This window comes from Nicotiana tabacum, chromosome 19 (genome assembly GCF_000715075.1).
Source record: "Nicotiana tabacum cultivar K326 chromosome 19, ASM71507v2, whole genome shotgun sequence".
NCBI classification, from domain to species: domain Eukaryota; kingdom Viridiplantae; phylum Streptophyta; class Magnoliopsida; order Solanales; family Solanaceae; genus Nicotiana; species Nicotiana tabacum.
Genome location: NC_134098.1, coordinates 64,646,500 through 64,660,992, shown reverse-complemented (window position 1 = coordinate 64,660,992; position 14,493 = coordinate 64,646,500). Strand labels below are relative to the sequence as shown.

The 14,493-nt window shown below is 38.2% G+C and overlaps 2 protein-coding genes across 2 annotated transcripts; one reads left to right on the top strand and one right to left on the bottom strand.

Annotated features, from left to right (window-relative positions):
• Nucleotides 1-1,169: 1,169 nt before the first annotated feature.
• On the top strand, nt 1,170-8,013 carry LOC107784627 (translocase of chloroplast 159, chloroplastic-like). Its single transcript, XM_016605784.2, has one exon. The coding sequence runs from the start codon at nt 3,291-3,293 to the stop codon at nt 7,830-7,832; it is 4,542 nt and encodes a 1,513-aa protein (XP_016461270.2). The 5' UTR covers nt 1,170-3,290; the 3' UTR covers nt 7,833-8,013.
• Nucleotides 8,014-9,656: 1,643 nt separating this feature from the next.
• LOC107803550 (stress-related protein-like) lies at nt 9,657-11,926 on the bottom strand. Its single transcript, XM_016627291.2, has 3 exons — nt 11,769-11,926; nt 10,890-11,114; nt 9,657-10,244 (listed from the first exon to the last, which is right to left on the bottom strand). Exons 1-3 carry the CDS (start codon nt 11,802-11,804, stop codon nt 9,750-9,752), a joined length of 756 nt encoding a protein of 251 aa, XP_016482777.1. The 5' UTR covers nt 11,805-11,926; the 3' UTR covers nt 9,657-9,749.
• Nucleotides 11,927-14,493: the final 2,567 nt, after the last annotated feature.

Sequence of the window (14,493 nt, the reverse complement as noted above, 5' to 3'; positions counted from 1 at the left end):
AACTTTTAATACGAAATATAAATTTATATTTAAAAACTTTACTAAAATCTTAACAAGTATTCGATTTGAATCCATAATTTTAACAACATGAGTTCAATGCTAAAATACTTAAAAAGTGAACCTATTAAATTTAAATCCTGAATCTGTCACTGAATTTTACTTTGACCTTAAACGATCTCTTCTCTCCTGTTTCTGTGCAACTTTGCACATAAAATAGATGGACTATTGATATCTCAGGGTCTAAAACTTACTAGCAAACTGCTACGCTTTTTATTATTGTCTTATTAATTTCAGTACAAAATGAGCAAGGTTTAAACAAATTCACCACACAGTGATGAAATAATGTCTTCATCTTATGATCGCGTTGGAAAAACATTAACGAGTTGATTTTTAAAACTTCTTAAATATTGACACATAACAATGGATATTTTGAAAATACTCATCAAGTGAACAAATCAGAACTGAAAAAATAACAATGTTACTTAATATTTAAGAAGTATGTCACTGTCCCTTCCTTTCTTAATGAACTCAACAAATTTGCATCGTTTTAATTAGAAAATTGGCCTAGGAAATTTCATAAAATTGCCTTTATTTTTATCTTCCATATCTCCTTTAATAATTTTCCATTTCTTCATCCAAAAAGCGACTATTTTGTTGGATACTTGCCCATCACTTTTTTGTTATAAAAAAGATTGAAGTCTGTCAAAGTATCTAATTTATGTGAAGTCATATGTTGCTTTCGTAATTTGTCTTTTAAAAATGAATCGACACATTCGGTAAGTAAAGTAATTACCACAGATCATGATTTCTTTAATTTTAAATATTTAGAAAGTACCTAAAACTCGCGGTTCAAGAAAAATTGTCCATTCCCTACATACGTAATATTGTCATGTAAAATGAAATTAGATGCAGCAGTAGTAGTGTATTATTACCTAGTGCATGTGAGCTCCTAAATTTTTATCGTGTTTGAATATTTTCCGCTCACATCTTTCCAGACATGTCCCCACTTCACTTTCATTTGTGCCCATGCTTCTCCCCCCACACTTTGCTCTTTACTCCACTCTCCATTGTTCTCCACTCCTTGTCCTCCGTGCTTGTCTCCTATCACAAACCTCATACCCCATTTTCAGCTATAAAACACACACATACACAAAAAAAAAAAGAGGACTGAGCAACAAACGAAAAAAAAAGAAAGAAAGAAGTAAAAAAAAATCGAAGTTCTGAATTTAAAAGAGGCGATTTAGCCTCAAGCCACTGATCGGTTCAGATGTTTACTGTCGGATTTATACTGCTGAGCTCCAACCAGCTGTGTTTTTTTGCCTTTATTTGGTTTAAATTTGGTCCTTGCACCATTGGGTATGTCCTCCCTAAACTTGTACTTTTTCAGATTTGGATAATATGAAGGTTCATGTTTTGCTTTACTGATTATCTTTTAATTTATGTCTTTGGATTGATGAATGTGAGCCTAATAGTTTAATAGTTCAATAATTTTCTTTTCAAGTCTATTTGATGCTACAACATTTGGTTAAGTTCTGTTGGTTAGGTCTTCATTTGCTAAATACAGATTATACTTCATCTTACTCATGTTTCATATTTTAGTTTAAATATTTACTTTTAGTTGGGTGAGCACACTGTATCGATTTTAGCTTCTGAGATTTGTTCGAAAGCTTTCTTTTCTAAAGATTTCATGAGTTGGGTTATATTCTATTGATTTGCTTATGGTATAGAAAGATGCTAATTGTAATTTTGTGAGGAGCATTCACTATTCATGTCTTTGGATTGCCAATATTAAGATGAGAATTAATTTAGGCGTTGCTAATACAGAAGGTCATATAGCATGAATAAGAAGAATTTTAGTAAACTTTAAGCACAGCTTTGAGTTGAAATTTTGATTAAGTAGGTTTAAAATCATTAGTGTTGCTCATAAAAACTAGAGTTCATCAGTATCTTCCATAATAATTATTTATTCTTAACGCACGTGTCCTCACAATAATCTCAAATTAGTTTAGGATAATATCTTTGAACATTCGTAGTTGCTTTAGGCGCGCTTTAATAGATTATCGTGGTTATTTTATACGTTCGCGTGACGTAACTATGATCCCAAAATAAATCAAGGTACGCGTCCGCAAAACTTTGACCAAAAACATTCTTATATAATAAAATGTTATTAATTGTGTACACGTACACGTAACATGATTGTGGCACAATAAATAAAATGGATTCACACACCTAATTCGTGTAAAAAATAATACTATATTCTAATGATTGAAAGCAGATAGATAAAATATGAAAACCAATAAATCACAGTTTATCCAAAAATAATATAAGCCAAATATAGTCAATAAAGCGACCGTGCTAGAGCCACGGGACTCGGGGAGTGCTTTACACCTTCTCCCCGGTCAACAGAATTCCTTACCCGGACTTTATTTTCGCAGACCAATAATAATAGAGTCAAATCTTCCTTTGACTAGGGATTCAAATAAAAGGTGACTTGGAACACCCCAAAACTCAATTCCAAGTGGCGACTCTATAAATAAAATAATTCCTAATCAAATTTGTCACTTTAATTGAAAAAATTCTTTAACCCACCATCCATAATACATATTTAATTTTTGTGGGGGGTAAAAAGGGGTGTGATAGTGCAAAATTGCAGTTTTAGCCCTGTAATTCCCAAAAGGAACACCAAAATTATTTTAGCATAATAAGTGTGATATTATTGGAATAGTATTAATTTTGTTTATTTGACCACCAAGTTGCATTAGGCTGAATAGGACCTATCTAAAGAGCACTTCCTTTTTCAACTAGCTTTGCGCGTCACAAATATGAATTAATGTATTCCAGTACCGAACACCATATAGTAAACAAAATAATTATTTATCTCTCTATATATTTTAAAATCATATTAAATTTTTATATCATCAATATTTTACTAGATTATAGTACGTTATTTGCTTTATTTTAAAATTTAAGTTAAATTTATTATAGATAAAGATAGTTAGATACTGTTGCAGGTTAAATTAACCAAGTGGTATAAATTACAATGTCCGTGTAAAATTAGATTTTAATCTTTTCTTTCTAAAAAGTGAAAATGCTTCAAAACCCCAAAGCCCATAGGAGTGCCTAAAGAAATAGAGCTAATACTATAAACCTTATCGTCTACTCTATCTATCTCCCCTCCTCTCTGCACCAAAACCCCTCTTTGTTGTTCTCTCCACAGAGAACTTCCCCTATCTCTTACTATCTTTTTTTACTTTATCCCTTCAATTGAGAAGCGAGGAGTTGTTGACGGTATGGACTCCAAAGAAGAAGCGACGTCGTTTCCACCTCTAGTCTCTTCTCCTCCTCCTCCAGGTTCTTCTCCTATCAACAATTCCTCCTCTTCTCTTGATTCCCAAATTCAAAATAACGTTGCAAACACTGATACCGAAATTAATAATAATAATAATAGTTATAATAGTAACGGCGTTGGTGATGATGGAACACTTGTGAGTGGTGGTCAGCAAGAAAAGATTGTTACGGGCTCTGAAAAGCCCGTTCTTGCTGACCCAGATGAGAAAACCCTAGCAAAATCCGTTGGTGAAGAGCAGCCCAATGATTCTGCGGAAATTTCGATGCTGAAGTCAGTGAAGCCTGTTTCTGAGGTTTCTATGATTGATGGTGTCGAAAAAGTTGATAAAGTTGAGGTTTTGGGGGGAGAAAATGGTGAAAGGGTTATGTTGAATGAGGATTCTGGTGGGGTTGGTGGATATGCTGGTGATTCTGTGGGTATGGGAATCGAGGTTTCGGAGGGAAATACTGAAGAATTAAACTCAGTTGATGAGTCGAATTCCATTGAGCAGGTGAAAGAAAGTGGTGGTGAGATTGCAGTAGGTACAGAATTGAAAGGTGGTGAGGATAGTTCCACTCAAGCGGAGGTGAAGGAAACTGAGGAGAATGGAAAGGATGAAGCTTTAACTAGTGTTGCTTCATCTAATTTAAAAGGAGCTGAGGAACCTGATAAGGTGGTCGTTGAAGAGAGTGCTATTTATAGTGATGATGCCGAAAAACCCAATAAAGCGGTTGTTGAACCGACAGAGTCTTTGTTCGTTGGAGCAGATGGTGAGAAATTTACTCCAGAAGGAGATGCGGTTGTGGATGCTATTGATGTCAATGTCAATGTGTCAGCACCAGGCGTTGCTGTTGTGGGAGATGTGGAAGAGAGTGCTATTCCTAGTGATGATGCCGCAAAACCCAATAAGGAGGTTGTTGAACCGTCGGAGTCTTTGTTGGTTGGAGCAGATGGTGAGAAATTTACTCCGGATGGAGATGCAGTTGTGGATGCTATTGATGTCAATGTCAATGTGTCTGCGCCAGGGGTTGCTGTTGTTGGAGATGTGGAAGAGAGTAAAGTGAATGTGGCAGCGCCAGGGGTTGCTGTTGTTGGAGATGTGGACGAGAGTGAAGTGAATGTGTCTGCGCCAGGGGTTGCTGTCGTTGGAGATGTGGAAGAGAGTGAGGTGAATGTGTCAGGGTCAGGGGTTGTTGCTGGAGATGTGGAAGAGAGCAAGGAAGTGGAACAACATGTTGAAAGTACTATTGACGTGTCAGAGTCTTTGTTGGTTGGAGCAGATGGTGAGAAATTTACTTCGGAGGGAGATGCAGTTGTGGATGCTATTGATGTCAACGTCTCAGGGCTAGGGGTTGCTGTTGTCGGAGATGTGGAAGAGAGCAAGGAAGTGGACGAACATGTGGAAGGTACTGCTGATGAGAATGTGACATCAGTAAATGGTGTTGGTGAGACCAGACAACTTATTGAAGAAGTGGCTAATATGACAGTTGATGAAGTAGATGTTCAGAACTCTAAGCCTGCGGTGGATGATAATGTTGCAGCTGCAGAATCCAAGCCTGTGGATAACATTGTTGGTGCTGGAAGTGATGGAAAACTAGATGCTGGAGATGTTCAGACTGGTGATGCGGTAGCTGCTACCGAGGAAATCAAAGAAGCAGATCCTGAAAGTGGTAATAAAAGTCCGGACGTGAAGGATGTCGAAAAGGAACCTGAGCAGGCAGTGTCTGAAACTATTTATGCCAACGGTGACCTTTCCGAAGGAAGCATTGAGGGAGATGTAGTGGAAGCTGAAGTCTCAGGTCAGTCATCTGCCATATCAAGGTCAATCAGTGGCTCACAGCAAATACTGGAAGCAGATGGAGAAGCTAAAGATCAAATAGATGAAGAAGCTGAGCTTGAAGGCTCAATTTCAGATGGAGAGACAGACGGTATGATCTTTGGAAGCTCTGAAGCTGCCAGACAGTTTATTGAAGAGCTGGAAAGGGAATCCGGTGGTGATTCCTATACTGGTGCTGAGGCTTCACATGATCATTCACAGGAAATTGATGGTCAGATCGTCACCGACTCAGATGAGGAGGCTGATACTGATGAAGAAGGAGATGGGAAGGAGTTGTTCGATTCAGCTGCCTTAGCTGCCCTTTTAAAAGCAGCAACAGGTGCTGATTCTGATGGTGGAAACATCACAATCACGTCTCAAGATGGGTCAAGGCTATTCTCTGTTGAACGACCTGCTGGTCTTGGGTCATCACTCCGGTCGCTGAGGCCAGCTCCCCAACCAAACCGCCCCAATCTTTTTACTCCTTCCAGTCTTCAGAATAGTGGAGAATCTGAGAATAACTTGAGTGAAGAAGAAAAGAAGAAACTGGAGAAATTACAGCAGATTAGGGTCAAGTTTTTGAGGCTTATTCACAGGTTAGGGCTTTCTTCTGATGAGTCCATAGCTGCTCAAGTATTGTACCGGCTGGCACTTATTGCACGAAGGCAAAACAGTCCACTTTTCAGCCTGGAGGCTGCCAAGATGAGAGCTCTCCAGCTTGAAGCAGAGGGGGAAGATGATTTGGACTTTTCTGTGAATATCCAGGTTATTGGAAAATCAGGAGTGGGTAAGAGCGCTACCATAAATTCGATCTTTGGAGAAGAAAAAACTCCAATTAATGCATTTGGACCAGCTACCACCAGTGTGAAAGAGATTAGTGGTGTTGTAGAGGGTGTTAAGATTCGGGTATTTGATACACCCGGTCTCAAGTCCTCTGTGATGGAACAGAGTTTCAACCGCAGTGTCTTGTCTTCAGCAAAGAAGTTTACTAAGAAGAACCCCCCTGATATTTTCCTCTACGTTGATCGACTAGATGCCCAAACTAGAGATCTCAATGATCTTCCTATGCTGAAGACTGTCACAAGTTGTCTTGGTCCTTCAGTATGGCGAAGTGCCATAGTCACCCTCACACATGGAGCTTCTGCACCTCCAGATGGACCTTCAGGCTCCCCTTTAAGTTATGAGGTGTTTGTTACTCAAAGGTCTCATGTTGTTCAGCAGTCTATTGGTCAAGCAGTAGGCGATTTACGAATGATGAGTCCAAGTTTGATGAACCCTGTTTCTCTGGTAGAGAATCATCCATCTTGTAGGAAGAATAGGGAAGGGCAGAAGATACTACCTAATGGCCAGAGCTGGAGGCCTCAATTACTGCTGTTATGCTACTCAATGAAGATCTTGTCTGAAGCAAGTGCACTTTCAAAGCCTGAAGATCCATTCGATCACCGTAAGCTCTTTGGTTTCCGCACACGCTCACCACCTCTCCCCTACATGCTGTCCTCAATGCTGCAGTCACGTGCACATCCCAAGCTTTCCGCTGAGCAGGGTGGTGATAATGGTGATTCAGACATTGACTTGGATGATTTGTCAGACTCTGATAAAGAAGAAGAAGAGGATGAGTACGACCAGCTTCCTCCGTTTAAGCCTCTTCGGAAGGCTCAACTCGCTAAGCTCAGCAAAGAACAGAGGAAGGCGTATTTTGAGGAGTACGACTATAGGGTCAAGCTCCTTCAGAAGAAGCAGTGGAGAGAAGAGTTGAGAAGAATGAGAGAAATGAAAAATAACAAGGGAAAAGAGGCGGCAATTGAGTATGGTTATGCAGAGGAAGAAGCTGATACAGGGGCAGCAGCTCCTGTAGCAGTTCCCCTACCCGACATGGTCCTCCCTCCTTCTTTTGATAGTGATAATCCTGCCTACAGGTACCGCTTTTTGGAGCCCACTTCACAGTTTCTTGCAAGGCCTGTCCTGGACACGCATGGTTGGGATCATGATTGTGGTTATGATGGTGTTAACGTGGAACAGAGTTTAGCCATTGCAAGTCGTTTCCCTGCTGCAGTTACTGTCCAAATCACCAAAGATAAGAAAGATTTCAGTATCAATTTGGACTCTTCTATTTCTGCTAAGCATGGAGATAATGGATCCACCATGGCTGGCTTTGATATTCAAAGCATAGGAAAGCAACTTGCATATATTGTCAGGGGAGAAACCAAATTCAAAATTTTGAAGAAGAACAAAACTGCTGGTGGAATTTCTGTCACATTTTTAGGTGAAAATGTGGTTACCGGACTTAAAGTTGAAGACCAGATCACCCTAGGCAAGCAATACGTTCTAGTTGGCAGCGCTGGCACTGTTCGATCTCAGAGTGACACAGCTTATGGTGCCAACTTTGAACTGCAGAGAAGGGAGGCAGATTTTCCAATTGGTCAGGTGCAATCTACATTGTCTATGTCTGTCATAAAGTGGAGAGGTGATTTGGCTCTAGGATTCAACAGTATGGCGCAATTCGCGGTTGGGCGTAATTCTAAGGTAGCTGTTCGAGCAGGAATCAATAACAAGCTCAGTGGGCAAATAACTGTGAGGACAAGCAGTTCAGACCACCTCTCTCTTGCACTTTCTGCTATAATTCCAACTGCAATTGGCATCTACAGGAAACTTTGGCCTGATTCTGGCGAGAAGTACTCGATCTACTAAATTTCATTTTCATTTCAGCATTTTTGGTTAATTGAACTTTGTAATGGCGTATTATCTTGTCATTCTATTGAATAATGCTTCTGTCATTTATCCATTCATGTAGGATTCCTACTCGTATCAGTTTTGCGTGATTAAATGTGCTCTTTTACAAGATGAAATCAAGAGGTTCGTGTTGCTTAAATGCTCTTTGTTAGTTGTGTTACCTTTTGTTTTGAAGAAAGCAATTTAAGTAGTTGTGTTACCTTCTTTTTTCGTTTACTGATACGAGTTTATTCTGCTTTCAAATGTTGTCATTTAATTTGCTTTTATTCAACAACGTCCTAGAAAGAGGGTCCCAAAGGACATGACAAAGAGCATCCTTGATTCTTTTGATATTTATAAGATGTTAATTGGTCAAAGTGACACTTTTTGAGTGGTCATGTTACAAGGTCCAATATTTCAGGATAACTTGGTTAGGTCTTCGAGCCTTGTATATTTGTGACTTATTCTGGGTAACAGTGAGGGAGGGAGACATTTTAGATGCATTTTGTTACAGAAGGCTTTTTTTAAATTTTTTCCAAAACCGAGTTTGCAAATTCAAGCAGCACTGTTTTCCATTTTCTCACATTACAAGCAGCACTGTTTTCTATTTTCTTTTTACTTTTTAATTACTACTTTAGGGTAGGGGGGAAAGGGATGTTACCTTTACCGATGGGTTTTGAACCCTTCACCTCAATGGGATGAAGTACACAAATAACCCTAAAAGTAGATGATCTTGAATTTTTGTTTCCGCTTGCTCAATTGGTAGAACTTCAAGTTTAACAAGTGTTGTCTCTCGCTTGCCCCATGAGCAACACTTTTAACTTTTGAGCTTGAAGTGAATCAAAATCGGGTTTCTACTTGGCGAAGCTAAGATTAATTGAGAAATATTATTGTTCGAAACTTAAAAAAGCCGTCTCTGTTCTTTCAGGATTAAGTAATGACTAATAAATGAATCTCGGCCTAACTCAACTCTAAAAGCTAGTTCATGATACGAGGATTGCCCAAGTCCCTCATTCCTTAGCCAATGTTGAAGCATGAGTAATATAATATGAGGTCCAACAATGGTACAAAGAATCCGACTCTAATACCATGACAAGGAAATGAACCATAGAATTCTTTGAGCCATAAAAGGAGACCAAATTCCCCATTCCTTAGCCGATGTGAGAGACCCAACAAATATTCCAATAGTACCTAATTGTCAAACCTTCTCTGTTTTTGGAACAAGTGATGATAATCACTGAACGAAATCTAAATTCCCACTAATGCTAAAACTTAAAAACAATATGTTACGAGAAGGCAAAAATCCCAGTGACGAAGCTTCTTGACGTTCTAGGACGCTCACGAGACTAATATGTCCCATGTTCAACCAGTGGCGCTTTGTTCCTTGGAATGTTTGCTAGATAAACTCTAAAACCTCTAAATTCTTATATTTTGTTCAAGTATTAGATTAAAACTTGATATAATATGGTTTTGTTCCATAATCTAAAATATGGTGATTTAGAATATTATTGAATATGTGCTTTGTTAAACTCCAGACCATAAGTTTGTGGAGCTTGCTCATTTCTCTTAGCTAACATCCCACCCCTTGATAATTAAAATGCTCTGTCCTGCATCCATCCTTTTAAACACTGCTTAAGACCCAAAAGCAGACGAAATAACCAGTTATTCAGTGGAATTTCAGAAGCAAGAAATATGAGCACACTAATACAGTATATGTAGCAATTAGATAAATAATGGCTTATGATATAAATTACTACTTTTTTTCACTACAGATAATAATGTAGGTAACAAACAAGGCCAAAGTTATTAACCCAGCGGTCCATTAAAGCCCAACGGGCCATCCTCCAGTCCACCCGTACTGACATACTGAAAACAATTAAAGAAACGCAAAAATGGTCATTGCGCCAAGGTAACAGAGCCGTCATTAATGGAAACGGAATGCCCGTTCTCCGCGGCAGCGCCGCCTTCGAACACCTTCGCGATCCTCTCCAGAGGAATAATCGGAAAATAATACGCCGCCGCGTAGCCTCTCTCCGACGCATACGCTACAGCTTGATTGTATTTCTCGCTCCAATAAGCAGCTGTCGGCACCAAAATCTGAGCCACTTGAGGGAACAGCGGAAGCCTGTTCAAAGACCGCCAAGCCGAAACCGCATTCTTCTCTGCTAGTGGCTCGTACTTTTCGTATAACTCTTTGGCTGTAGGTTCGTACTTTTTGTAAAGCGCTTTGGCTACGCTGCTCGCCGTGTCAACCAAGCCATCACGCTGTACCTCGCCGGCGAGATCTCGAGCTAATTCAGGAGCCTTCTGAGCCAGCAACAGAGCTTGGCATGACGTCTGCTTCAGTAAATAAGGTACATGGCGATCTACTTCGTTCATCAAATCTTCAACCTGCATATTTCGTCACTCGCTGATCAGATAACAATCCGTTTAAAATATTTGATACTTTTAGGCGGAATTTGTTTGTGGATTCACAGATTCGAGCTTCCAAGTTAACATTTCATATAAAATTGAAAGCAAAGTTCGAAATCAAAACTTAAAAGACAAAATTCAAGTCGAAGTTGTGATTTGAAGCTATATTTCAACTATTCAACTCCCACTCCCAAAATTTTCTATCTTCCACAATTTTTTTTGAACTTCAACTTCTAATACAAGTCTGAACATTGAGAATTTTCCAGATTCAAACAATGTTTTTTTAATATTTTAATAAGACAAAAGCGCAAATTATACTAGTATTTTTCCTTAAGTTCTAAATATATTTGTCTAAAATTTAATTTGAAAAATGAATCAATTTAGTCCAATTTAATTTTGAAAATCAATTAATTTTTCACTTTATAATGAAAAAGTGCCAAATGAATTGAAACAAGAAAAAAAAAAATACTTTGTACACGCTGCCCATACGCACCCTATTCAATTTGCCCATACGCATCCTATTCAATTTGCCCATACGTACCCATACTTTGTACAACCTGACCATACTTTCACTTTATAATGAAAAAGTGTCAAATGAGTATTTATATTTTAAGAATATGAAACCTTGAAGTCGACGAACTTGAGGAGATCGAAAGGCACGTCGTGGAATTTTTCGTAAATGGGTCCGATGACGGTTTTAACAGTGGTTTCTACAGCTTCGACACCAGGTTTCAGTGGCCCGGAGTTTCCTTTAGCGTATTCGTACAAAGTGGAGAAGCAAACTATCACATAGATCGCTGTAACTTGAACGAAATCCAGATATTTGAGTTTCCTCTCATCCTCTGCAACCTTCAATTATAAACAATTAGACACAAAGTTAAATTTCTGAATCTCAGCATATGGTTTGCGATTGACATGTGAAAACACAGCTACATTTAAGAATGAACGTACCGGGAAAAAGGAAAAGGCAACTGAGTATACTACTCTACTTATGCGACATGCATAAATTAATCTGTTAGAGAAACCTTTGTTCATAAGGATTCATTTAGGATGTGTTAAGAAAGTAAAATTTGGGCCAATTCAATTTCAAAAGCTTACTCATGAGATAAAAATTGTCAGGTCCGTTTAAGAAGGCAATAATGCATTTCCTCAATTACTAGTATGAGATAATTTAACACATCTAGCACGTTTAGATCTGAACGTATAAGGTGTGGACAACATAACATGAGGCTTTGAGATTTCAATAAATTTGACTCTAGCACAAAATGAACATTGGCCTGACTTAATCCCAATTTTTCAAAAGTTATCTCGTGAGTCGAAAATTGTTGAAAACTATATAAGAAGATAACAAATCAATCACTAAATGTAAGACAATAAAAAATAGTGGTGGTCGTATGCAAGTACTGCCTAAATAAATACAAATTAGAGAAAATACGAAAGTACGAAACTATAAGTTTGTTATGGCGTTGGGGAGAGTAGACGAAAAAGGCATGGTGTACTTACTGCATCAGTAGGTGGCTTGGCTGCTGCGTCGGCCATGGTGCAGAAAATGGGATGGAGAAAACTTGCCCCTATTTTTGGAGTTGCACAAGACAAGGAAGCTTCGAAAAGAGAGGTTGTTACCAAGTCCTTTTTATAGCCGGCAAGCCCGGGACATGATCGTGTGCGGAGAACTCGATGAATAATTACCGTATGAAAACATCCTACCTTTGAGGAAGGTTACTCTTCAGTAAGTACGTTATTCTCACGTGATTGGCTAGCTGTTCCCACATCTTGACAGAGTCACGCATATTCCCCTTGATTACTTAAAATCTTTGTTTACCAATTGATATATTTAAATTTATCTGGATCTGATTCGGTGTACTACTGTCTTTTAGCAAGATTCAGTTTAGCTTCTCTAGACTTGAAATTGAATCCATTTGCTATTATTCTTTTCCTAAATTCCATTTACCCTAATGATTTCACGAGTTGAAATGGATATGCAACTGAATGTCTGTAGCATGTTGCCATTTGTATCCGAGTTCGTCTCATTTAGTTTAATGTTTTTCTTTTGGTAAGAAAATGTAGACATGATACCCCCAAAAACAACAAGACTAACGCGAGACTCCTATAGAAGTATGAAAAACCAGGAACCTAAGCCATTCATTAGGAATTTAGGGCTGCAAGAATAATAGCCCGTTTGGACAAGCTTTAAAAATCAGTATTCTTTTTTCAAAAGTACTTAGTACTTTTGGTGAGAAGCAGTTTGTGCTTGATAATTAATTTGAAAAGCACTTCTGAGCAGCAATTAGTATTTGGCCAAGCTTTTAAAAACTTCTTCTAAGTGTATTTTTCTCAAAAGTACTTTTCAAAAAAGTGTTTTTTGAAGATAAACTACTTTTTCTAATTCTCCAAAACTACTTCTGCTTCTTCTCAAAAGTATTTTTTTTTCTTCCAAAAATTTGGCCAAACACTTCAACTTTGAAAAAAAAAGTACCGTTTCTAGAATTGAAAAAGATTGGCCAAATAGGCTATAAGTGAACTGAGACATAAAATTTATTCAGAAGTTTGCTTCTTGATGAAAACGAGAGACCAAAATTTGATCGAAGAAACTCATGGCTTGAGCAATAGTGCTGATGAGACCCGCAAGAGCACAATTCTGCTTAATCATGTCAAAGCCACTTTATTGTCACATTCTACCCGCAAGTGTTTGATACCCGTAGATAAAACCAAATTGATACTATGGTAATTGCTAACACATACAAATTTCAGCATGAAGAATTGAACAACACCAGTGCTAGTTCTTGTCATTTTGACATAGTACAATGTCCTTGGATTCTTTAGGTTGAGGTTTCATATTTTCCCTTTTTAAAAATACAAGGTAATAAGCAAAACCTCTCGGACATCATTACTCTTTGGGTGCGGCCTTTTTATGGACCCTGCATGAATGTGTGATGCTTTGTGAATTGGGTTGCCAAGAAAATAAGCAAAACCGTATTAGGGAATAATACTGTTTGAAGAATCACTGAATCTGAACTAGTCACAATGCCTCTGAAGTAGTGTATTAACTAGCGTTTGGACATAGATTTAGTTGAAACTTGAAAAAAGAGTTTTTGAAATTGTGTTTGGACATGCATTTTATTTGAAAAAAATTTAAAATTTTATGAGTGAAAGAAAAATTTTCACCCAAAAATTGCCCTAAACTGGGTTTTGGAAAATTGAAAACAATTCAAATATTTTTAAAAAAATCATATTCCATGAACAAATAATATTTTTAATTTTTTTTGAAAAATTAGTCAAAATCTATTGCCAAACGGAAGCTTGGTAGCTTCAAATAAATGGGATGCTTCTCTTTACTTGCTCTTATTTTTTCCAGAAGATAAATGATAAAGGAAGAAAGATGGGAGTTAGTATAGTGAGTAATGGGCAGTTGGTGCACTAAGCTCCCGTTATGTGCGGAATTCGAAGAAGGGCCGGACCATATGAGTCTATTGTACGCAGTCTTACCCTACATTTATGCAAAAGTCTGTTTCCACGGCTCAAACCCGATAAATGTAAAAGTCTGTTTCCACGACTCAAACCCGTGACCAGGTGATCACGTGGTAACAACTTTACCGGTTACACCAAGAGCTCTCCTCAGTTAGTAAAGTGAGTATATTAGTATATCCTCAATGCATATCCTGTCGCACCCAGTACCCCAGTGATTGATGAGGAAGTTGGAAAATGGCTAGAATGGCGCGGCACAGTGCTCGAGGTTGGTGTATGCCTCACTGGCTCACCATCTCCTTATTGTAATCTGCTTCTGATCCGATCTTTTTCCATCGGTCCAAAATATACGTCTTCTAGAGGGTGATGGGTTTATTCTGATCGTGTCCCACTGCCCCTTGCGGATAGCGATAAGGCTCTCTCTTTTTCTCCTTTTCCTGTGCGACTCTTTGTTTGTCTTGTCTTTGTCTTGTGCATAACTTACTTGACATTTTTACTTAAGACACACTTTTGAAATTTTAAGACAACAAAGTTTTTTAAATTGAAGTTGATGAAATGAATATTTAAAAGTTGTTGAAATAACCTTTCAAGTATTATTCAAATTAACTTTTGAAGTTATGTTATCCTGCTTTGTAGGATAAGAACATTTGTGATACAATCCGGCCTAAGACACACAACGTGGGACTAATTAATGAAGACGTTCAAGCTTTATAGGGCTACAAGAGGCCAAGGATCAAGGCCAAGAGGGGTTGCATGTGACCAT